This window comes from Arabidopsis lyrata (genome assembly GCF_000004255.2).
Source record: "Arabidopsis lyrata subsp. lyrata unplaced genomic scaffold ARALYscaffold_8, whole genome shotgun sequence".
Lineage (NCBI taxonomy): Eukaryota > Viridiplantae > Streptophyta > Magnoliopsida > Brassicales > Brassicaceae > Arabidopsis > Arabidopsis lyrata.
The window spans coordinates 5947688-5972885 of NW_003302548.1; the positions used below are offsets into that span (position 1 = coordinate 5947688).

Below are 25198 nucleotides of genomic sequence, written 5' to 3' on the forward strand. Positions count from 1 at the left end.
TGGGAAAATGGAAGGTTCGAGATCCAACGAAGAGAAATTTGGCAAAGGAAAAGAAGAGAGAAATTTCGGCTAAAAATGCAAAAGTAAAAGAAGTAATGATGAAAGAAGTTACCTCACGGAAGTTAAGTGATAATGGTGAAACCGCCTTGGGAATCGTGGGGGAAGTGGAAAGGTTTCCCGCTTTAATAGTAAATAATTAAGATACGGTCATAATGATGACAGATGTCACTCAAGTAGAAATGGCTAGTGCCGAAATTAAAGGAGTGATGAGATTTTCGGCGGGAAATCAGAAAGATTCTCGAGCGCAATCTTTGGTCATTTAAGCATTTAAAGTCCTCCGAATTGGAATGGCACTTCGAAGAACTTGGGGGGCTAATTGTTGGTGTCGGATCCCGCACCAGAAGTCCGAGACCAACCAAAGATTGCCACGTAGTCAAGATAAAGCCCGTCGAATCCATGAGCCAAGGGAACAGTCGAAGTGGTTGTCACCACTTCGAGAATCCGAAGTGACTGCACTATGACATGAGTTCGGTGTAGAAGACACGGGTAAGTCGGTTCAAGGATACTTGGGCCAAAAAGGCGAGGCCCATGAAGATCAGAGTCAACTCAAATTCAAACGTTGAGCATTAAAGTCAAAGAATCAAAACGGACACATTTAAGAAGGAATAATTGTATTTAATTATTCATTTTAATGTCGTTTCTCTATGTATAAATAAAAAGGCCAATGGCCATGTAAAGGGGATCCTCCTCTCAAGAAAGAAATACTATAGCAATTTTCGTAGCAATTTATCAGTTTTTACATATTCATTTTTGTCCCTCAAGAATAATCTTTCCTACTTAATAAAATACTTGAGTGTGTGAATCCGACATCCACAGTGACCATTGCAAGAAAAAAGGTCACTTGAAGGATAAATGCTGACTTCTTCATCCCCATTTAAAACCAGAAAAATTCAAGAACTTTCAAGCCAAAGGAAATGCGGTTAATGGAAGTGATGGGTGGGTCAGAGAATGAAGAAAGAGCTATGGTTCAGTATGGGCAAGAGAAAGCGATGCAGGCCATTACACAAGGCAAGAGTGGTGCATCTACCTCACAAGCTCCGGAGACTATTGTCATGAACAAGGCTGACCTCGAGTCTCTCCTCCAATCCATTGCATCTAAATTACACATTGGCGGTATTTGTTTCTTAACTTCTAATACTCGTGATAAAGATTCATTAGTATTAGATTCAGGGGCTTCTCACCATATGATTAGTAACCCTAGGTTGTTAGAGAACATTAAACCGGCCTTAGGTAATGTTAAAGTTGCAAATGGACATAATGTTCCAATAGAAGGCATAGGTTGCATAGATTTGTTCAATAAGAAGTCTAGTGCTTTCTATATTCCTAAGTTCACTTCAAATCTTCTCTCTGTTAAGAAAACGACTAAGGACTTGAATTGTTTAGCTATTTTTAGTCCTAATGACGTGAAGTTGCAGGATATTGAGAGTGGAAAAGTGTTTGGGCAAGGAAGCACCAAGGATGACTTATATGTGTTTCAAGACATCTCTTTAAATTCTGTTTCTAAGAATAATGTTTCTTCTATCTTTTCAAACTCTGTTAAAACATCGGTTGTATTGTGGCATGAGAGACTTGGCCATCCACATTCTCGAGCTTTAAGTTTATTAATGCCTGGTTTTTCTTATGATTGCGCAAATTGTGAAGCATGCATATTAGGCAAACATTGCAAAGCTGTTTTTCCTAAGTCTAGTGCGATTTAGGAAAAATGTTTTGACCATGTGCATTCTGATGTGTGGTCTTCACCTTGTGCATCTAGAGACAATCATAAGTACTTTGTCACTTTTATAGATGAGAAATCTAAGTATACATGGGTAACTTTGATGCCATCTAAGGATAGAGTTTATGATGCGTTTATAAACTTTCAAAACTATGTGACTAATCACTTTGATGCAAAGATTAAGATTCTTAGAACAGATAATGGAGGTGAATATACAAGCAACAAGCTCAAAGAACACTTGGAGAAATGCGAAATCCTTCACCAAACTAGCTGTCCATACAATCCACAACAAAATGGAGTTGCTGAGAGGAAGAATAGGCATTTAATGGAGGTGGCAAGAGCTATGTTATTTCAGAAGCATATGCCAAAGCGGTTTTGGGGAGATGCGGTGATGACAGCATGTTATCTCATCAATCGAATACCGACACGTATCCTTGATGATAAATCTCCATTTCAGATTTTAAACAAAACTATCCCTAACATTGATCATTTGAGGGTCTTTGGAAGTCTTTGTTTTGTGTTTATCCCAGGTGACTTGAGGAACAAACTGGAACCCAAGAGTAATAAGTGTGTTTTTATTGGATACTCAACAACTCAGAAAGGTTACAAGTGCTTCGATCGAGCCAACAATCGATATTATGTATCAAGTGATGTCAAGTTTATGGAAGACAAGGCCTACTTTGAAGAGAAGAGCTGGGAAAGCGTTAAGGACCTCCCTAATTCCACTTTAGATCGTGCTCAGAGTCTTCGGCATATTCTAGAACATTTGGGTAATGTAAGCTCTCCACAAGAAGATAAGGAAGCTACACCAAATGATGGTAACAATCAAGCCCAAGAAAGCGGTGATAATACACCACAAGAGTCTCTGGATAATCAACAAGAGAGTGGTAAAGAAGAAGGGTTAAGTGAAGAAGTGGAAGAGAAAGATCCATCTAGTGAAGGTGACATTATTGAATCATCAAGAGGAGATGAGACTTATCAAGCTCCACCAGTAACACGAGATCCTATCTATACTCGGGAGAATCCAAGAAGGAGTACAAGAGAGAGAAAATTGAAGAAGTGCCTCTATAATTGCCAAGCCGTGGCTCATCCAATTCAAGCAACATTTTCGATTGACCTTCTTCCCGAGGAACATAAAGCTTTCATTAGTAAGCTAGATGTGGAATTTATCCCACAAAGCTATGAAGAAGATAAAGAAAGAAAGGAGTGGACGAATGCGGTAGATGATGAAGTACAAGCTATGATAAGGAACCATACATGGGATGAAGAAGAGCTACCAAAAGGAAAGAAGTGTGTTAGCTCAAAATGGGTATTCACCATTAAGTACAAGAGTGATGGTGAAATTGAAAGATATAAGGCTAGGCTGGTTGCAAGAGGGTTCACACAAACCTATGGTGATGATTATAGGGAAACATTTGCTCTGGTAGCTAAGCAACACACGGTGAAGGTTGTTCTATCTTTGGCGGTTAATTTGGATTGGGAGTTGTGGCAAATGGATGTCAAGAATGCTTTCCTTCAGGGGAGTTGGAAGAAGAAGTCTACATGTCACCTCCTCCGGGTTTAGAAGACATAGTGGCTCCGGGAAAGGTCTTAAGGCTTCGGAAAGCAATCTATGGTCTCAAACAGTCTCCAAGAGCTTGGTATCACAAGCTAAGCTCCACCTTATTGGCTAATGGCTTCAAGAAGTCACATTCGGATCATACTTTGTTTACTAAGCAAGATAATCAAGGCATAGTAGTGGTATTGGTCTATATTGATGACTTGATTATCTCGGGAAGTAACAAAGAAGGGATCCAAGCGATTAAGTCTTCTTTACACTCAGCCTTTGATATTAAAGATTTGGGTGTGTTGAAGTATTTCTTAGGGATTGAGGTGTGTAGATCCAAGGAGGGACTGTTTCTCTCACAAAGGAAATACGCCCTCGATCTCCTAAAGCTTACAGGGAAACTTTGAGCTAAACCAGTGGATACACCACTAGAGCAAGGATACAAGGTCAATCGAAAGGGGGAGAAGGATGATACTCCATATCATTGCCCGGAACAGTATAGAAGACTTGTAGGTAAGCTCATATATTTGACATATACTCGGCCTGATCTCTCTTTTGCCGTGAATCAGGTGGCTCAGCATATGCAAGCCCCTACGGTGTACCATTGGAGTTTGGTGGAGAGAATTCTGATATATATCAAAGGAAGTCCCGGCAAAGGCATTTGGATGGGAAGAAACTTTAGCACGGAAATTGTTGGGTACTGTGATGCAGACTACAATGGAGATCGCAACACAAGGCAGTCCACAACCGGCTTTTGCACTTTCATTGGTGGCAATCTTGTAACTTGGAAGACAAATAAACAGAAGGTGGTGTCTTGTTCGAGTGCTGAAGCGGAGTATAGGGCTATGAAGAAGCTCACAAACGAGTTGACATGGCTGAAGGCTCTACTAAAGGACTTTGGGATCGAGCAAAAGACGCCAATTACCTTCCATTGCGACTACCAAGCAGCCATCCATATTGCTACTAACCCCGTGTTCCACGAGAGGACCAAGCACATAGAGACGGACTGCCACAAGACAAGAGAGAAGATCGAAGACGGTACAATCCTTCCTTGCTACACTACGAGTTCGGACCAATTGGCCGATATCTTCACCAAGGCAGCAAGTAACCAAGTTTATCAATTTATCCATGGCAAACTTGGTCTTGTAGACCTCACACATCCTTGAGAAAGGCTCCCTAACTCGTTGGGACAATACTCTTTTTCCCTAGGCTTGGTTTTGTCCCACGTGGTTTTCCAAGCTTAGGTTTTTAATGAGGTTGTTCTTGCGAGTGCCAAGTTTATACACAATGAGTATTGTAGTATAAACTTGAGGGGGAGTGTTAATCAAGAAGACATTTAACACTTGGGTTACTCGGGTTACAGGTTACATGGTTAAATGTAGGTTACTTGGGTTACTCGGGTTACAGGTTACTTGGGTTACTCGGGTTACAAGGCTGAATGAGGGTGCTGTTGGTCTTTGTGCACAACCCACCTCAGACCTAGATTTTGTTCTCTATATAAACATGTGTGCCTCCTCATTGTGTGAGACACATCTATTATTCAACACATTTTAAGTTTCTCTCTATTCTTAAATCATGTTTTAATCAATCTTTCCTAAGCTGAGATAGATGCGCCACTCTTGCCTTGTGTAATGGCCTGCATCGCTTTCTCTTGCCCGTACTGAACCATAGCTCTTTCTTCATTCTATGACCCACCATCACTTCCATTAACCGCATTTGCCTTTGGCTTGAAGTTCTTGAATTTTTCTGGTTTTAAATGGGGATGAAGAAGCCAGCATTTATCCTTCAAGTGACCTTTTTTCTTGCAATGGTCATAAACCCATGTCTTCTTGTCTACTTGCTTGACAACTCCAGCCTTGTTTGCAGTCGGGAGACTTCCTTTGCTGTTAAACAGTCCTTGAGCTCCATACTCTTTCTGAATCTTCGCACACGCTTGTTCTAGAGTTGGCACCTTGTCATCTCTTAGTATATGCTGAATCACATCAGTGTAGCTCGAGTTTAGTGTCAGCAACAAACCGAATACCAAATATTGCTCTCTACGATCCTTAAGAGCCTTTGCCTCAGTAGTGAAGGGTCTTAACATCTCAAGCTCAGGTACAAGCGACCTGTACTTTCCAAAGTGAGTGTTGAAATCACTCTCTTCTTGACTTAGCTCACCAAGAACTTTCTTGATATGGTACACTCGGGTCAGATTAGTCTCATTGCCAAAGACATTAGCTAGAGTGTCCCATAACTCCTTTGAAGTCTCACAATACGAATACCCTTCCAAGATCGCAGCGTCTGGAGAACAATGTAGAGCGCTTAAAACATTCAGATCATTCTGCCTCCAAGTATCTTCACTCAAGTTCTCTTCTTTAGCCTTTGCTTCTTCATAGGTATTTTCGATGTATTTAGTGAATTTCCTTCCTCCCAATACATTTGTTGTGGTTCTCTTCCACAACAGATAGTTGTTACCATTCAACGTGACTGCGAATTTCAAGTCTTTCAAGTCCTTGAACGTATCACTCGTTTTCTGAACTGTGAGAGACATCTTCAACAGTTTCAGGATGTAATAACCACAAATAAACCGAAAAGGTGTCGACTTTCTTCCCAATAAGCAACCGCAAACAAACCAATCAGCAACTACTACTCTACCGAAGCTTTAATTCTGAGCCTAGTTCTGAAAGTATCTAAGAATCTCGACCTAAAGAAGATAAAAGCTCAAACCTTTGGATACACAAGACCAAACGCCTGAAAACTTCTCCTCTTCAACCCGCTTTGACACTAATCCACAAAGAACTCAGAAAGGTTGAGGCTTTTACGATGAATAGCTCTGTCACAGACCAGTAGTAACTCTCCTTCACAAACAGATGCCTTTTCGTGAAGAAGTAGAAGAAGAAACCGAACAACTTGTTTAGAAGCCAGATTCGAACAAAGACAAAGAGAAAACAGAGAACCGATGAACCAAAAGATGAAGATTAAAGATTAAGAACGTGCTCTGATACCATGAGAATATTTAAGTAGGAAAGATTGATTGAAACATGATTTAAGAATAGAGAGAAACTTAAAATGTGTTGAATAATAGATGTGTCTCACACAATGAGGAGGCACACATGTTTATATAGAGAACAAAATCTAGGTCTGAGATGGGTTGTGCACAAAGACCAACAGCACCCTCATTCAGCCTTGTAACCCGAGTAACCCAAGTAACCTACATTTAACCCTGTAACCTGTAACCCGAGTAACCCAAGTGTTAAATGTCTTCTTGATTAACACCTGGAACCGGAAGGTAGCTATTCGACGACAGAGCACGAAATCCGGGTGACTAGGTTGACTAGTGATTTGTTCAGCGATTTCGAGAATGGTAAGTAACAGTAACATAAAATAGCGTACTTGAACAGCTGTATATTATTATGAACGACTATGTAATAATATTGAATGTCTAAAAGAAAACTTGTGGTATAAATGGCACAACTGGAGCTTCAAGTGGGGAGCAAACTGAGATGGCTGAGCCAGCACATCGCAAGCGATGCGGAGCCGGCAACAGCCGCGGATAACAGTTAATATTATAAAGTAGAGCAATAAGGATAGAAAAAGTGTGAGGCCGCTTAATTAATTACAATTACATGTGTACAGGTGAAGGTGGTGACAACGACAACAATGACCCACCTGTCGGAGGAAATGTTGCAGGGATGATACGCTTGCTAAACCTGTCAGAACACACTTTTGCACGTGACGCAGCACCGGTGCTTAACGACGCCAACCCAGACGGTAATGTCTATATAGAGGGCTATGTTTTGAGTTGGTTATGTAATTCTGTTTTTGGTGGTTCACATACTAACATAGATGGTTACACATCGCAGCAGTTGGTGATAGAACATGATTGTTCCTACTGGACGTGGATTACGAAGGGGATGAGATATTTGTAGGGTGAGTGTTCAAAAACCGAGACGACTGTAGAGTGAAGATAGCAGTTCATGCGATCAACAGGAAGTTCAGCTTCTGTAATGATCTGACGGCCGTCTTTTCCCCTCTTTACGGCGGCTGTGGGGAGAGAGAACTCTCTAGGCTGGGCGAATTGTTTAGTTGTTCTAGAAAAATTATAATCATTTTTTGCTTGGAATATATATATTGGTTTATGTTCAATTTATGATTTTGAATGCAGTGATTTTGGATCCATCGAAGATCCATCCAAAAGGTGCGGATCTTATCCGCTACGGGTCAGACTTTTAAAAACGCGCGAATCCTTTCAGCTATAGGTCGGATCTTCTTAATTAAGATTTTTAATCTCGACATTACCCTTCTTAATTTTAATTAATCATCTTCTTAATGCTTAATTGAGTGGTAATTGATGTAATTAGAGTTGTAATTTCGGACATGTTCTACTTTGTACTTTTCTTTTACTTACTTAATTATAGGAAGATTAACAATATTAGTAGATCATATTAAGATGTTTTAATTAGATCGATCAAAATCATGGTATAGTAGTAAAATTATAAGAAGATTAACAATATTAGTAGATCATATTAAGATGTTTTAATTAGATAGATCAAAATCATGGTATAGTAGTAAAATTTCGGACAGGTTTCACACAACAGCCAAAAAAAAAAGGTGTTTTAGTATACAAATCATAAAGGGGAATTGCAGTCTATAACCAAAAAAAAAATTATAATTCACTCTATAACCATTCTAACCATGAACCGTCGATATTACATGTATTTCATGTATTATAGACAAGTTTACCCTCATTGCATAAGTAACAGTTGCCTACTTTCGCAACCTTGAGAAACACGAACCGTAAAAGTGAAAAGACAAGTCGATGTCTAATCCTGCCAATTAAACGACAACTTCGTCGCGAGAGAAAACAGAGAGTTAGGGTTTCACCGGAATCGACCTTCTGGTTGGGATTCATCTCCGTCGCCGGAATTAGAAGTTTGCCGTCACCAGATTAGCGGTTGTCGTTTGTTTCTGAGTAAGTCGAGGGTTGGGATTTCTATAACTGTTGTCGATTGCTCCATATCTATTTCTGACTCAATCTATCGACTTACTCAGGTGAATTGCCGTAAACCTTTAAAGATCAACCGTAAACCTTTAACGCTATCACCACCACCGCTACCTGTCACCGCAACCACCGCTACTGCCATCATCACCATTGCCATCGCCAACCACCACTACGGCTACCTCCGTAATCGCTCCACCCAACACCACCGTAATCACCATCACCATCGCCACCGTTATCGGCACCATCACCCCACCGTCACCACCACCACCACCATCATCTCCACCACCGTTACCACTGTTATCGCAACCACCGCTACCGCCACGACCATTGCCATCGCCATTGTCACTACTCACTGCTGCTACAATTGTAATCGCCACCACCCAACACCACGGCCATCACCATCATCACGCTGTTTTCTAATTCAATTTCTTATGTTTATCTACCATTATCTTTTTCATAAGCTATTCCAATTGATCTAACATTTGTTCCTTAATTAAACATTTGTTCGTTTTACCCTCTTCCAACTTGAATCCACCCAAGTCATATCACAAATCATAGTTTGATATTTGATAATTGATCGATTGCATTCAATATAGAAAAAGAGATGAATATTGATTGGATGAGAATGAACAAGAGAAGTAAAGAAGACGAGAAGAAGAAAATCAATTTTTCAATAGATTTGTCTCAAATAGAATAGTATTGTAAGTTTATGGAACATCATATTTATTAATACCGTTTTTAGATATATGTTTTGGGTTTGGGTTTAGACTTCTGGATTTAGGGTTTAGTATTTTAGAGTTAAAAGTTGATTTTAAGTATAATATATAAGAGATAGTAAAGTATTATACCTATTTTTGTGTGATTATGTATATTACAACATATTTTTAATTATAAACATGATTTATTAGGCATTGTGGATACCACTATCACCACTATGTTAATCATTAGTATTTTATTTGCTTCTATACTATTTTTTTTGTGCTTTATATAAACCAAGTTTATTAATTTATTTTTTATTTTTATAAGTTGTTGTCGGTTTTTAGAAATCCAAATCATAATATATAGAGAAAAAAAGACCAGATTTTTTTCTATAAAATTTATAAATTTAAATTAATGTTTTCAAACACTAAATATAACGTAAAAATCAAATAGGGTAGAAGAAAAACAAATATTAAAAAGAAGAAACAATTAAGCTTTTTTCTCTCTCCTCACAGACGTCACCTCTCTTTTCCTTCCTCCTTCTATGCGCGTGTCTTACACCCAAGGTGTGTTTTGTCTTTTCACTACTTATTATGGTTATTCTCTTCATTTTGGACTTTAGTATGCTATATTCTTCATTTTCTTTATCAAAATGGTCACTCACCTAATTGCCCCAATCATAAATGCTAGTACCAAATTTTCAAAAAAAAAAAAAAAATGTGTAAATAAAGACCATATATAGTCGCAATTAAAGAAAGTTACTAGTTGTGTTTGAAAAGAGAAGCAGTAAATGAACTTCACCAACATACTTTTTATTTTTACCAAAAAAGATTTTCCTTATTCACACACTTACCAATAAATGACAAGAAGACTTTTTTGAAATACTTTGAACATCAGGCCTTTCATTTTTTTTTTGGTAAGGGACATCAGGCCTTTCATTAGTGTACGAACATTTTAAATTTTTAAATTTTAGAGTGAATTAGCGCAGAAGTAAAATTAGGAAAAATACATAACCACCTAAAACGGAAAATAATTACTTACTAGTTATTTGGCCGTCAATGAGACAGCGCTGAATACTCGCAACAGTGATGATGGTTTACGGCGACGGTGGCGTGAAGACTTAAGGCGACAGAGGGATATTATAGAGGAGAGATAAAATGGAACAATGAGGAAAGATAAATGGGTATCCAAAAGTCTGATATTAACAAAAAAGGAGAAGCGCGTGAGGATATTTTGGACCGAAATGTGGGCTAAATATTTACGTTATCTTGGGCTGCACATTAACTAACCAAAACTAATTTGATCTGGATCCATTGTCTCTCAGCTATTTAACTCTATTATTTATTAACCATAAGCAAAAAAAATTATGTTCGTTGGAGTCGGTTCCTTTCAGGTTTAAGTTAAGACCCGTCCGAATATTTTAAAATTTTGATTTGTTTGAGTATTCAATTAGTTAAATCAAATAAAAACTAGATCCGCAAAAAAATCAAATAAACCTTTATATCCAAAAAAATGTAGAGAAATTGCTTCTTATAGCCTAGATCAAGTTTTTGGAACAAAAATAGCACTCAAAAGTTTATTGGACAAAAATAGCACTTATTTTTTATTTTTTAAATTAATAAATAACTATAAATAGATACAAAAAATCACAAATTCATCGTTAATATTTTTCCGCCCAAAAAAAAATTCCGTCAAAATTTCCTGCCAAAATATTTTCCGCTCCCGAAAAAAAAAATCGTCAAAATTTTTCCGCCAAAAAAAAATCCAAGAATTTCAGGAAGGATTCCACGAAATTTAGGAAGTATTTCATGTAATTTAGGAAGGCTTTCACGATTCGTGAAACCCTTCCTGAATTACGTGGAATCCTTCCTGAAATTCATTAATTCATTAAATTCTTCCTAAATTACGAGGAATCCTTCCTTAATTTCGTTGAATCTTTCCTAAATTTCGTGCAATCCTTTCAGGAATCATTTCTTGAAATTCAAGGAATCCTTCCTGAATTTCGTGGATTTTTTTGGCGGGAAAAATTAGACCGGATTTGTTTTTGCGGGAAAATGTTGAAAATTTTTTTTGGCGGGAAAATATTTTTACGTTGCGGAAATGTTTTGGCGGGAAAAATAAATTTTGGTGGGAAATTTCTAATTTTATTTATTTATTTATTTTAATTGAACTAATTATTCATATTTAATATTTAATTAAAGTTTATAGTACTATTTGTGTAACTTTTCATATGTAGTGCTATTTTTGGAAGAAAAACTTATTTTAGTGTTATTTTTTTCAATCTCCCAAAAATGTATTTATGAATATATCATAAAAATAATTAATTAAACAACGAAACTTTATATTTCTTAAATATAAAATAAAAGCTAAAACATGCGTAAACATCTAGAACCACTTCAATTTTAGGCCATGAATTGGAGACATATTCTTTGAACCAGAGGGTGTGGTTATTAAAGATGTTACCATTCAACATATTTCTAATATGTAGTAATTTTTTAATTAAAAAGGTAAAAACTATAAAATAAATAAATATAGTTAAGTATGGTTTAGACTTTGTCAAAACGCATGGTGCGTTCTATATATATCCATTTAGGTGTGGTTATGATATATAAAAAATCAAATAAATAAAATTTCTCAAAATTGTACATTATATTCAAAAAAATAAAATAAACTGAAGGTATTTAAAATAATTAGTTAAAGTTTCATAATTATTAAACCATACCGCACTTGTGATATTCACCATTCATACATTATCATATACCACTTATTTCATACTAACTACATTTGTTCTTCATGGTGCGTTGCTCTCTAACGAACCGCAATTAAACTGCACCGCACTATTCAATCTGTTTATCCCGCATTATTAAATCTACTGTCACCATTCGGAGCTTTGGATTGAGATTTAAAACACTACAATTACGGATTTGAATAACTATTTTTGAATACCGCACATTCATCACCAATCAGCATTTATTACTACATATTGGCATTTTTTATTTTTTTTAAATAAATATATCACGGTTTCCAAAAAAAGTAAAACCAAGTAGACTGTTTTTCAAAATTGAAACAACTCTTTACCCTACAGTGCAATGAAATCTGCAATGGATTATACACTTTTTATTATATTTATTTTCTAATTATTAAAAATAGCAATACTTACAACAAATTATGATTATTCTTATATAAATATATATTTTACGGCAAGTAAATATATACACTTTAAAATTTTATTAATAAAAATAAAATAGTTAATAGTTTCAAATTTATTTATGAAAAATTATACAGTAATTGTTAGATTTTATTGAATGTTGAAATATCTTCAGGAGGAACATGTTCAACTCATCTAATAGAAATTTCAACTCTTCTTACTGAAACAACATTACATGTTCAAGATGATTACAATGAATTTACAAAGACGGAAGTAATATTCATTGTGCCAGACCTTCCTAAACATAATAGATTTTTACTGGGCATGTAATAGTACACTTAAAGAGCAAGTATTTTGAATTAAATATTCTACTGATATACATAGAAAGCACCGATAAAGATAAGCTACAACTGCTGAAAACTAAACTGGTATCTTACGGAATATGTGCCCAAACAATTAGGTTTAGGCCAATAATAATTTTTTTTTATGATTGAAAGTTTTTATTATATAACAATTTGGATATTTAAGGTACATAAATATATGAAAATGTTTCTTTATTACCACAAAATAAACACTAATTTATAATTATAAATATATTTCTTTCTAACATATTTATCTATAATCAGCAATGCGCACCGCTTGTTGTTTTTCTTACCATTCAAACTTTTTATTATGTACCGCATATAGTTTTTTCATCAATCAAACTTGATTCCGTACCGTTTATTTCGTACTAACCGCACTTATCCCTTAAATATTTTTCTCCCTCACGTACCGTAGTGGAAAGTGTACCGCACTAGAAAACTATTTTTCTCGCACAACTAAATACGATGTTATCCTTGAGACCCTAAAAATCTGAGTTTTCTTGTTATTGAAGGTGTTTAGTAATGTGCAAACTGTGAAACATGTCAACCTTAGAGCATAGAGTACTGAAGCCATTTGATCAAAAAAAAAAAAAAAAAAGAGTAGTAAAACCATAGATTAGGACATGAAAATTTTGGATGCATTTTTATGTAAAAACTTATTTACGCCATTTTATGTATAAATTACATTATAGGATTTTTCTATATAAAAATAATAATTACTGGACTTTTTTCTAAATAGTGGTAGTATGATTTTACTGATAATAATTAATTGTATTGTTAAAAAATTATTATTTTTATTACTAAAATTTTTATTTTTTAAATACTACACGATGAAAAATATTATATTTTTTCTTTTCAGTTTTTTCGTAAGACATCCAAAAGATGTCAAATTGGTCTATGAAATATAAGATTTTTAAAAAACAGTTGAGAAAATTTAATATATGATTTATATCTTAAGGAAAAATTAATCATATATCAAAACAAAATCATCCATTTAAGCTTTAAAAAAAAGTTTTTTTGCGTGGGAAAAATAATCCAGAGTTGGAGAGCTTACATGGAAACTAGAGAAATTTCGTGCATGTGCATTTTTTTGCAGGACAATATTACAACGTTAAAGATAATTAAGAAAAAATATATATATATTCTAATTTCGCAAAGGATGAGCACTTATCTGGAGGCTGGAGCATCAATCAGTTGAATAGAAGCCTTACAATCTGTCTCAAAAATTACATTGGTTAAAGAAGACGAAATAAGGCATATCATTTCCTAAAGTAGAGATTCAAATTCTGTGTGAAAGGATGACAATAATATGTGTGAGCTTTTTTACCCAAGAAGGATAAAACAACATAATATAAGGTAGAAAAAAGTGGATGATGTTGTTATTTTGAAAAAAAAAATAAAATAAAAAATAAAATAAAAATCTCCCGTAGTGTGGCAGTTTTGATGAGATTTTGAATCCCATGTTATAACCGTGTTAAGACTATAATCGCAACACTCGATTATAGAATCTACGAACGGTTCTACTATATACCTTCGAGACTTACTTTTAAAGAGTAGAGAAGAAGGAGAGAGAATTTTGCTTGAAACATTTGTGTTTTGATAATCGAATGAATGAGAGATTGAGGAGATATTTTATTATAGAGAGGTGTAGCTTGACCTACACGTTAGAGAGGAATAGAGTTACGGAAATATTCCGCTTTGTTCCACAAGGATAAGGATAAGGATTCGGAAATATTACGAAAATATTATTGATACAATCTATAACCTTCTAGATGTATCCAAAATTATGCAAAAAATCTTAAGAGAAAATTAACACACTACAGGAAATTTGGGTATTGATAGCACTAAAAGATAGCGTTTTTTATATCTATGCTATCTTTGACTGAATCGTGATTTAAAGATAGCGTTTGATAATGTGTAAACGCTATCAATGGTTTAAGCGGGATCCAAATTTTTCACGCGGCCAAAAATTTTAGTTAACCCGCTATTGAATCTGGTTAAGCGAGACCAAAAAAAAATGACCTAAGGCAAAAATAAAGAAAAAACTAAAATTCACTTTCCTCTTTTTTTCTAAGGGAAAACCCGATCTAACACTTCCCCTCTCTCTGTTCTTGAGCCATCGTCGATTAGAGGAGAGTCTGGGAAATGAAGAACGTACCTGAAGGAAAGAACCTATAGAGAAAATTTTCTAGGTTCGTGCGCAACGAATCACCATTAGAGAAGACATTTCTCTGAGATTTTGGGGCTGTGGAGTTAGAAATGGTAAAGATTAAAACCCTGAGAAAGAGTTAGAAATTTATATTCGATTGTGTTTATAATTTTATTCAATTATGGTATTTGCGTGTTTGAAATTTGCAGATACCAATCGAATCGTCATTGCAAAGAGTTCCTTCAAGCTTTCTAATCCTCTCGGTTGGTTACTTTATTCCCTTTCTCATCGAATTTTTCAATTTATTATATCTTTTGCTTGATCGATTTTTCAAGTACTTAAATCGCTGATTCTTAATTTGTTGAGTTTCTGATTACTTGAATTAGATCGTGTAAGATTCTGATTTTGGAACTCAATCTTGATTAGTTTTGATCTTCTGGGATCAGATATGATTTTGTAATTTGTGGTTTTGATTGGATTGTAATTCATGTATCATTGTAGTTGAAAGAGTTAGCTCAAGCTTATGAAGTGCTTAGTGATCCGGAGAAGCGTGAGATTTATGACGAGTATGGTGACGATGCACTCAAGGAAGGATTGATAGATGATGAACAAGGAAGATACTCTCAATTCAGTGAGGATTTTCTTCTAAGCAATCCATGTGATGGAGGAGACAGCTCCTTGCTTACTCTTTCTGGGGACGCTTCTTCTGATCTTGACCTTGGCTGTCCTAATGACAACTTCTCCTTAACAGAGCAATTGGAACTGCAGTTTTTGTCTGATGAGCTTGAGTTAGGCATCACAGACAGTGCTGAAACCCCAGACTTGATGTAAGTTAACTTGGAGAGACACATGGATTGTTGTTACCCTTGAGACTGTTCAGAGTGAGTTTCTCTCCTTAACTTGCTAGCTTTTTTGTTCTGATTGCAGGAGATCTACCAAGTGAATCATGGCCAAAACTGTGTTCCTGCATCAATGTCTGCTACTGCAGAGCTTTCTCCAGGATCAGCAGTTAACCACATACCAGGAATGAGATGGATTCCTGAGCTCCATGAGCTTTTTCTAGAGGCCGTGAAAAAGCTTGAAGGGCCTGAAAGTGAGTTAGCTTTTATGTTATTCCAGCAACCAATCTATTATTCGAAAGAGTTCTTCTGACCAATATCTTTTTTTGTTTCACTCCTGTTCCCAGACCCCTGAAAGAGATTTTACTATCAAGATATCTGGTCTGTAAATATACAATGAAAATGTTAGTGTTTTGCTGAATTCATATTCCGGTCGTGCCCTTAAACTCCTTGATGACTCAGAGGTATTACACTAATTTACATTAATTATGTTCTTGCTCATGTTATGGCCTTGATTGACTGTAGACTGTGGGTACGTCTCAATGATATTATCTCATCATTGTCTTTCTTTAATCAATGCTAGATTGCTGGTTGATTCCATGGATGTGTAATGAGTTAGTAGTCAAATTTTTATCGGATATAGCTGAGCTCTGATGTAGTTAAGGACGGCTCTTGAGGTTTTGCAGGGTAAACTCAATTTGACAGAGAGGTAAATGTTGGAGAAATCATCTCAGTTAGCTATGGAGAGAAATAAAAGAACAGAACTCTATAACGCTTACAAGAAGCTGACGTCCAAATATAAGTTTGTCTGCAAAAGATTTGGTCTTACTGCCGACAGCTTCCTTGAGGATGATGGTCACTGGACCAAGAGTGAAGAATGTTGTCAAGTTGAGCAGAGTATATGCTTACTGAATTCAGAACCTCCTATTGATGATATGATAGAGGATCATGACACCACTTTCGTTTTATATATCTCTGTTACATGTATACTCTTATCATTTGTAAATAAAATATTTCCAACAATATTCTTTTGTTCTCCATTTTCTTTGAGATTGATTATTTATATGAGATTGATTATTTTAAGGCATGTACTTTAGGTTTCAAGTTAAATGATTTTAAAGATTTTTTAAGATTTTTTAAATGATTTTCGAATTTTGTAAAAAAAAAGTTTAAAAAAAAAAAAACCAAATATCTCAAAAAGACATAAATATTTAATTATAATATTAATAATTACAAAAATAATAACAAAGTTATAATTTTAAAGAGTTTAGGGTATAGAGTTTAGGGTTTAGGGTTTAGGATATAGGGTTTAGGGTATGAAATGTATGGTTTAGGTTTTTGGATTATATTTGTTTGAAATAGTAATAATATTAATTATAACAAATAATAACATAAATAAAATTCATTTTTAAAAATAGTTTAGGGTTTAGGGTTTAGGGTTTAGGGTTTAGTGTTTTAAATAGTAGCTAATATTAATGATATAAAGTAGTATACTATTATAACATAAATGAATTCTATCATTTTATTAATTATAACATCATTAATGTGTTTCAACAATATGATTTACACAATAAGAAGATTAGTGTACATGTATTCTAAGGCAATCATATGTGTTCCCTTCAAATTTCTAAAAACGTTGCAAAATATTTTTTTTTAAATTGCGAAAAATTATATAATCATGTAAATAACTCATAAACATATTAATTCATCAATATATAATTTTTTAAAATTATATAAATAGTAAAAATACATTTTTATGCCTATAAACAAAATAAGCCAATCATAATGTTTCACTCGGATTGCTGATGTGGCGAGATCTCAGCCATTCATCGGATCTAATACTTGATCAATTTAATTACTCAATCCAATCATAATGTTTCACTCGGATACATGACGTGGCAACATCTCAGCCTTTCAAAGGCTTTGGCGGCTGCATGTTTAAGGTAATCACATCCGTTCATCGCCCAACAAAGCCTTTGGCGAGATTCTCTTCAACCCTTTCTTCCTTTCCTCGACATCGACTGAGAACAAAATTCACAACAAAATTAATTCAGATTAGGTCTTCGTCTTTGGCGACGGCTACTACGACGCCGGCAACAAGCAGTTTCTCTCCGGGAACCATGTCGACGCCAATTCTCCACCGATGGCCACATCATTCCTGACTATCTCGGTACATTTCATATATACTGATCTCTTGAAATCGGTGCTAATTCGTGAAACAGAATGAATGAATTTGAGTTGTCTCTGTTTTGCGCAGCTGAATTGATGGGTATCCCAAGAATCCCACCGATTCTACGGAGCTCGGCAGAGGATCTCTCTCACGGAGCTAGCTTCGCTATGGCCGACGCCACCGTCCTCGGCTCTCCTCTCAAAACGGTCAGCTTTTAGTTTTCTCTATTAGATCTCGCCTTTAAGTAAAGTTTCTGTATGGACCATTTGAATTTGCGTTAGTGATATCTGGAGATTTCTTTTGTTTAAGTAAGATTAGTTTACATATGAACACAGATGACTGTTGTCCAAAAAAAAAAAAATGAACACAGATGACTCTGTCTCAACAAGTGATCAAATTCTTCCAAAACAAGAACAAATGGACTGATAAAGCTTTGTCAGAAGCTATCTACTTGACCCATATTGGCTCTGATGATTATTGGGTTTTATAGTTTTGGTTGATTGGTTTCTAGAGCTTGTGCTTTTGCTTCCCTTGTTGCTGCATCTTCTGTTACAATTTCTCTTTCGTTTTTCATATTGAATCTTCTTGTTGCTGCATCTTCTGTTAGTGTGTAAGCTGATGTTCTTCTCTTTATTTGGTTTATAGTTAGTTTTCGTTTTGGTTTCTTTTATTGACTCTAAGACTGAATTTGGTTCCTTTAAACAACCTGACATAGTCAAAATGAATGGTTGCTGATAGCAGATGTTACTCAATCGTGTTGGCTACTCTCCTAAGATCAGCCACAGAGAGCTGGTAGAAATGGCAGAGCACCGGAAGGAATTGGAGAAGATGGCAAAACCCGTTCTTGATACTCTAAGAAGCTACCAGGACTTGCCTCCGGTAATCTTCTTACTTTGTTTTCATTGAATCGAAAAACCTGATAACATCTCTGGTTCTCCAAGTCTTAATTAAACTGTGATTGTTCAGCATTATGATGTAGCGTCGTCTCCTTAGTTTCACGAACAAGCAACAAGGCTTTATGGGTGTTTTTAGTCTTTCCTTTTTGTTTTTTTCCTTTTTGATTAAACTTCCTTTTAAGACAAGCTTACGTGTCTTTCAAGTTTAGGGTTTGGTGTTTCTAAGTCGGTTGTGACCTTGCCTATATAAGGCTTTGCTTTCTCTCTTTTGATAGACAGTTTTTGAAGTTATAAACGAGATTTATCTCTAAACCCTTGTCTTGATTTGATTAGTTTCATCAACACAGGAAATCGGTCTCAAGAGATTCATATGAATCCCTTGATTGAGCTAAGTAGGTCTCAAGAGATTATCACAAATCTCTTGATTGAGCTGCATATCGGTTCTTACGCTGCGCCAGGTTGGTATCAGAGCTTTGCTACGCTCCTTGTTTCGATGGCTAGACCAAAGAAAGATGTGCCGCCTACGGAGGTTGAGATCACACGTCAAGCAATTGCAGATCTTCAAGTTCAAGTCCAGAATCTCACAACTGCAATTCAGACCATGAATTTGCAGCCCGTGGTGCGAGAAGTTCACCAAGATCGTGCCGAAGTTGTAGACAACAAAGCTGAATCTGATGTTGAAGATAATCCATTCGCTGGAAATTGTCAGCCTCGGAACCACCGTCGTGTTGCCGCTGACTCCGACACAGGAGATGATGAGAAAGAAGCTCGGTGGGAAAGAGGTTTCAAGCTTGAAATTCCAGAGTTTCGTGGAGGTAATGTGGCCGAAGAATTACTTGATTGGTTTGTGACAGTGGAAGAGATTCTTGAATTCAAACGTGTACCATTGAATCGTTGTGTTCCTCTAATTGCAATTCGTTTTCGAGATCGTGCTGCTGCGTGGTGGAGTCAAAGTAAGACGTCACGTTCTCGTCTTGGAAAATCAAAAATTGTGACATGGGAAAAATTGAAGCGTGAGATGCACAAAAATTTTCTTCCCTATAATTATGATCAATTGATGTTTCAGAGATTTCAGAATTTACGACAAGGAAATCGTACGGTGGAAGAGTATGCTAAAGAGTTCTTCATGATGATCAATCGAGTGAACACTCATGATTCTGAAGAACAATTGGTGGCTCGTTTTGTTGGTGGGTTACGCTTGCAAATTCAGCACACACTTAATCTATTTCGACCTCTAACAATCTCAGAAGCCCATCAACAAGCTTTAACTGTTGAAGCTCAAACAAAGGGAAATTTTTCTTCGTGGAGTGCCTCACGTCCTTCTCGACCAGCCCCTTTACCATCACTTTCAAGTCCAGCTATGGAATCTTCTGTAACAAAACAAGACACTGCAATAGTACCTTTCGATAATAATCGTGGAGTAAGGACTGGAACTCTTAGGTGTTTTTCATGTGGTCAAGTTGGACACCGCCAATCAGCTTGTCCTACACGGGATCGTCGAGGGCTTCTCCTGGATGAATCAGGTAATGATGTTGAAGTTATTTATGATGAAGAACCAGAGATCACAGAAGATTTGTCAGCAGATGTTGGTTCAATGCTAATGGTTCGACGTATTTGCTTAACTCCACGAGTCCAAGATGAACATCCTCAACGTCACAATCTTTTCCATTCCCGATGTACTATTGAGGGTAAAGTATGCAAGTTTATTATTGATTCAGGAAGTTGTGAGAATGTCGTGGCAGAAGATGTGATCACTAAACTTAATCGTCGCGGAACCTCATCCGTCTCCTTACAAGCTAGCTTGGTTGCAACAAGGAACAGAAGTAGTTGTTACACGACGTGCGTTGGTGTCTTTTTCTGTTGGTGATTCTTACAAAGATCAACTCCATTGTGATGTGGTGCCCATGGACGCTTGTCATCTTTTGTTGGGACGTCCTTGGATTTATGATAGAAAAGTTCAACATGATGGGTTCTTAAACACCTACAGTTTTTGTTTCAACAATCGTCACTTCACGTTACAACCGTCTCTTCCGGTGAAACAGAAAGTCCCATCTAACCCTGTTTTAGTTTTGCAGCGTGCTCCTTTTGAGGCTTCAATGCGTGAAGAAGGACTTGTTGTTGTTCTTCTTTCTACCACTATTTCGTCTAACGTTCCATGTATCATTCCAGCTGGTTTTGAATCTTTGGTACATGAGTTCAGTGATGTTTTCCCAGAAGACCTACCACCAGGGCTGCCTCCTCTACGTGACATTCAACATCGTATTGATTTGGTACCTGATGCGGCTCTTCCTAATCGTAGTCATTATCGCATGAGTCCGAGTGAACACGAAGAGCTACGGAAACAAGTGGAGGACTTGGTTTCTAAAGGCTTTTTACGTGAGAGTTTAAGTCCTTGTGCAGTTCCTGCTCTCCTTATTCCAAAAAAAGATGGCTCTTGGCGGATGTGTGTCGATAGTCACGCCATTAATAAGATAACAGTGCGGTATCGTTTTCCAATTCCTCGTCTTGATGACTTACTTGATCAAATTGGTTCAGCATCTGTGTTCTCTAAGTTGGATTTAAAGAGCGGGTATCACCAAATTCGTATTCGACCGGGCGATGAATGGAAGACGGCATTTAAAACTCGTGAAGGACTTTTTGAATGGCTTGTGATGCCTTTCGGGTTGTCGAATGCACCTAGTACCTTTATGCGCGTCATGAATCAAGCGCTCCGACCATTTATAGGTAAATTCGTGGTAGTTTACTTTGATGACATATTGATCTTTAGCTTGTCTTTAGATGACCATATTCGTCATTTACGTGAGGTTCTCTTGGTGCTTCGCCGTGATAAGTTATTTGCTACATTGAAGAAGTGTGAGTTTGGGTCACGTCAAGTGCATTTTTTGGGTTATATTGTTTCCGCGGACGGTTTGGCGGTGGATCCTAGCAAAGTGACAGCCATACAATCTTGGCCAGAACCTACGACCTTGTCAGAAACTCGTAGTTTTCATGGCTTGGCTTCGTTCTATCGGCGTTTCGTTCCACAATTTAGTAGTGTTATGGCTCCAATTACAAGTTGTATTCGTGATGGCACCTTTGTTTGGACTCCGGAAGCTTCAAGGGCGTTTGCTATGATAAAAAATAAACTCAGTTCCGCTCCTATACTAGCACTCCCTGATTTCACTCTAGTGTTTGAGCTCCATTGCGATGCTTCAAAATCTGGAATTGGCGCTGTGTTAAGTCAACGTACTCGTCCTATTGCATTTTTTAGTGAAAAGTTGGCTGGTTCGCGTTTGCGCTATAGCACCTATGATATCGAATTCTACGCTGTTGTTCAAGCTATCAAGCATTGGAGACATTATCTTTTTCAAAAAGAATTTGTTCTATATACGGATCATGATGCATTGAAGCATCTTAACAGCCAAGATACGGTTTCTTCTCGTCATGCTTCATGGGTAGCTTATTTGCAGCAATTCACGTTTGTAATTAAGCACACGTCGGGGATATCTAATCGAGTGGCTGATGCTCTTAGTCGCAGACATGCCATGCTTGCTGTTTTAAACGTCTCCGTACCCGGATTTAGTACATTTGCTGATCTCTATGATTCTGATCCGTTCTTTGGTCGTATTTGGTTGGATGTCCAAGAGGGTCGATCTTCTCCTTATTCATTACATGATGGGTTTCTTTTTCGTGATTCACGGTTATGTATTCCGGATTGCAGTCTTCGCTTGCAACTTATTTCGGAGATACATAATGAGGGTCATGTTGGTCGTGATCGTACGCTTCACCTCGTCTCTTCTTCGTATTTTTGGCCGTCTCTCCGTCGTGACGTCGAACGATTTGTTGAACGTTGTGTGATTTGTCAGAAATCCAAAGGCCAAGCTACGAACGCCGGTCTTTATCTTCCTTTGCCAGTTCCTACACAACCGTGGACAGATATTAGTATGGACTTTGTCATGGGTTTACCGCGTACGCAACGTGGTTATGATTCTATTTTTGTGGTGGTTGATCGATTTTCAAAAATGGTCCACTTTATTCCATGCAAGCGTACAACGGATGCTGTTCAAGTTGCCACACTCTTCTTTCGCGAGATTTATCGCCTACACGGACTTCCATCTTCTATTGTGTCTGATAGAGATTCTCGCTTTCTGAGCCATTTTTGGAGATCTTTGTGGAAAATGTTGAATACTAGCTTGGATATGAGTTCAGCATATCACCCACAAAGTGATGGTCAGACCGAAGTCATTAACAGATCGCTGGGTAATCTACTTCGTTGTTTGGTCGGTGAATCTATTAAGTCATGGGATTCGAAGTTACCACAAGCGGAGTTTGCTCATAATCACGCTCGTAACAGATGTTCTGGGTTTAGTCCTTTTCAAGTCATTTATGGCATACTTCCACGTGGTCCAAGTGATTTATCTACTCTTCCAGATCGCACGCGTCTTCACGGTGATGCTGCAGCTTTTGTGGATGCCATTCAAGAAGTTCATGTCGAAACTAAGCAACATTTGGAAGCTTCAGTTTCACAATACAAACAAGCGGCTGATGTCCATCGTCGTCGGCTAGTATTTGAGGTCGGTGATCTTGTGTGGGCTGTTCTAACAAAGGATCGTATGCTTGCCCGTGCATACAACAAACTCAAAGCAAAGAAGATTGGACCTTTGGAAGTTCTGGAGCGCATAAACGACAATGCTTATCGTCTACAACTACCGCCAGATATCAATACTTCAGATGTATTCAATGTCAAGTATCTTTCTCGCTTTCTCCCGGCAGATCCCGTGCTCGATTCGGGGTCGAATCTTTCAAACCAGGGGGGACCTGATGTAGCGTCGTCTCCTTAGTTTCACGAACAAGCAACAAGGCTTTATGGGTGTTTTTAGTCTTTCCTTTTTGTTTTTTTCCTTTTTGATTAAACTTCCTTTTAAGACAAGCTTACGTGTCTTTCAAGTTTAGGGTTTGGTGTTTCTAAGTCGGTTGTGACCTTGCCTATATAAGGCTTTGCTTTCTCTCTTTTGATAGACAGTTTTTGAAGTTATAAACGAGATTTATCTCTAAACCCTTGTCTTGATTTGATTAGTTTCATCAACACAGGAAATCGGTCTCAAGAGATTCATACGAATCCCTTGATTGAGCGAAGTAGGTCTCAAGAGATTATCACAAATCTCTTGATTGAGCTGCATATCGGTTCTTACGCTGCGCCACATTATCAGTCTCCACTCTATTATTGGTTATTGCTAGTGTCGCTTCACAGTGTATATATATATCATTTCCTTCGGTCTCTTTTTTTAATTTGACTTATTTGTTTATGATTTAATTGGTTTTGTCTTTACAGTTTCATGTTAATGACCAAGCTGCAATTGAGATGGTTAAAGGTCGACGAAGCAATATTCAGAAGAAATTGTAGTTTTAAATTTTTGTTTTTGTTTTACGCCAAATTAGTGTGTAAACTTTTTTTATATAAGAGTTTTTGTATATTATTTTATGTAATAATGATAATAAATATTGTATTTTATTTTTGATATGTTATTTTAATCCAAAAATTCCAGTAAATGTGATTTAAATATAATTAAAATAATTAACAAAAATACAAATATTATAAAAAATAAAAATTACTGAAATAATTAATCAAATATAAATATTGCAGAAAAAACAAATTATAAAAATAGACACAATCCAATCATAACGATTATTATTTATTATACGTTATTATAAATATTAATAATAGCAGCGTCATAAACGCTATCGTTGTATACTTAACTATTGCATAACGCAAAACCGCTATCAAAAGTGTCCTAGTTTCTATAACGGGCGATGTCAGAGCGCTTAAGGAAACGCTATGGTAGATGAATAATTGCGTTTTTCGGCCGCTATTAATACCCACATTTCCTGTAGTGACAAAATTGTTAATGAAAATTCTGACTGTGAAACAAGTGACCACTCTGTTTTCATACATAATTTTCTTTTCGTATTTTCTGACTTCAAAACGAGTGACCACTCTTTTTACACTTAAAAAATAATTCTTATATTTTTCTGATATCAAAACGAGTGATCACTCAAAACACATTCATAAAAAGCTCATCCTTGAAATTTGTCTCCATAATTTGACCTATGGCCTGGCTTGGCACGGCACGGCACGGCAATGCACATGCATGTGTGTGGTTTTGCATAATGGTCCTTTCACTCATACACCATTATTATAATGAGGGACATTTGTTCATTTTGATACTTGGTCAAAATTACAAGATTTTGAAGCTTTTCAAGCTATTTAGACCTCATTTCTCATTCAAATTATATTTGATTTTGACATGTAATACACAATATTGTATTATAGTGCCCATTACTTTGTCAAGATTTGAATTCCAACAACTTTTTTTGTTGAAAAATTGAATAATAGAATATAAACTATTTAAATTAGCTTTATTTCATTTGTTTATATCCTTTATAGTCTCTTTCAATTAGTTAAGTTTAAATTAGTAAGAGACAAAACTAATGTGGACAACAAGACGAAACGAGGGACCATTTGTATTTCGCTTTTCCTATTTGACTGATACATTGATTGGTAATCTCATCAGCCTAGACACTGGTATGCCATGTTTCAGTCTCTGGTGCACTACTTCCTCGGCTGGATTTAGTATTGGCTTGCTTGGTTTTACAG

General features: G+C 36.5%; 2 protein-coding genes and 1 long non-coding RNA gene across 3 annotated transcripts; all 3 read left to right on the forward strand.

Annotated features, from left to right (window-relative positions):
- Positions 1 to 14716: 14716 nt before the first annotated feature.
- LOC9301567 (myb family transcription factor PHL6) lies at positions 14717 to 15657 on the forward strand. Its single transcript, XM_021024704.1, has 4 exons — positions 14717 to 14772; positions 14869 to 14922; positions 15161 to 15486; positions 15587 to 15657. Exons 1-4 carry the CDS (start codon positions 14770 to 14772, stop codon positions 15600 to 15602), a joined length of 399 nt encoding a protein of 132 aa, XP_020880363.1. The 5' UTR covers positions 14717 to 14769; the 3' UTR covers positions 15603 to 15657.
- Positions 15658 to 15703: 46 nt separating this feature from the next.
- Positions 15704 to 16355, forward strand: LOC110228176. The gene is made up of 2 exons (XR_002331776.1): positions 15704 to 15962; positions 16185 to 16355. It is a non-coding gene; the product is annotated as an uncharacterized LOC110228176 (long non-coding RNA).
- A 1115-nt stretch (positions 16356 to 17470) lies between these two features.
- LOC9299822 (AUGMIN subunit 1) lies at positions 17471 to 23971 on the forward strand. The gene is made up of 4 exons (XM_021023940.1): positions 17471 to 17668; positions 17756 to 17874; positions 18410 to 18547; positions 23876 to 23971. The coding sequence occupies exons 2-4, from the start codon at positions 17764 to 17766 to the stop codon at positions 23945 to 23947; spliced, it is 321 nt and encodes a 106-aa protein (XP_020879599.1). The 5' UTR covers positions 17471 to 17668; positions 17756 to 17763; the 3' UTR covers positions 23948 to 23971.
- The last annotated feature ends 1227 nt before the right edge of the window (positions 23972 to 25198 follow it).

Excerpts from the sequence above, each read along its gene's own strand:
- LOC9299822 (XM_021023940.1), top strand. The coding sequence starts at position 17,764 with ATGGGTATCCCAAGAATCCCACCGATTCTACGGAGCTCGGCAGAGGAT. Across the intron at positions 17,875-18,409 it reads TCGGCTCTCCTCTCAAAACG|ATGTTACTCAATCGTGTTGG; the intron begins GTCAGCTTTTAG and ends TGCTGATAGCAG. Across the intron at positions 18,548-23,875 it reads GCTACCAGGACTTGCCTCCG|TTTCATGTTAATGACCAAGC; the intron begins GTAATCTTCTTA and ends TTGTCTTTACAG.
- LOC9301567 (XM_021024704.1), top strand. Across the intron at positions 14,923-15,160 it reads CAAGCTTTCTAATCCTCTCG|TTGAAAGAGTTAGCTCAAGC; the intron begins GTTGGTTACTTT and ends GTATCATTGTAG.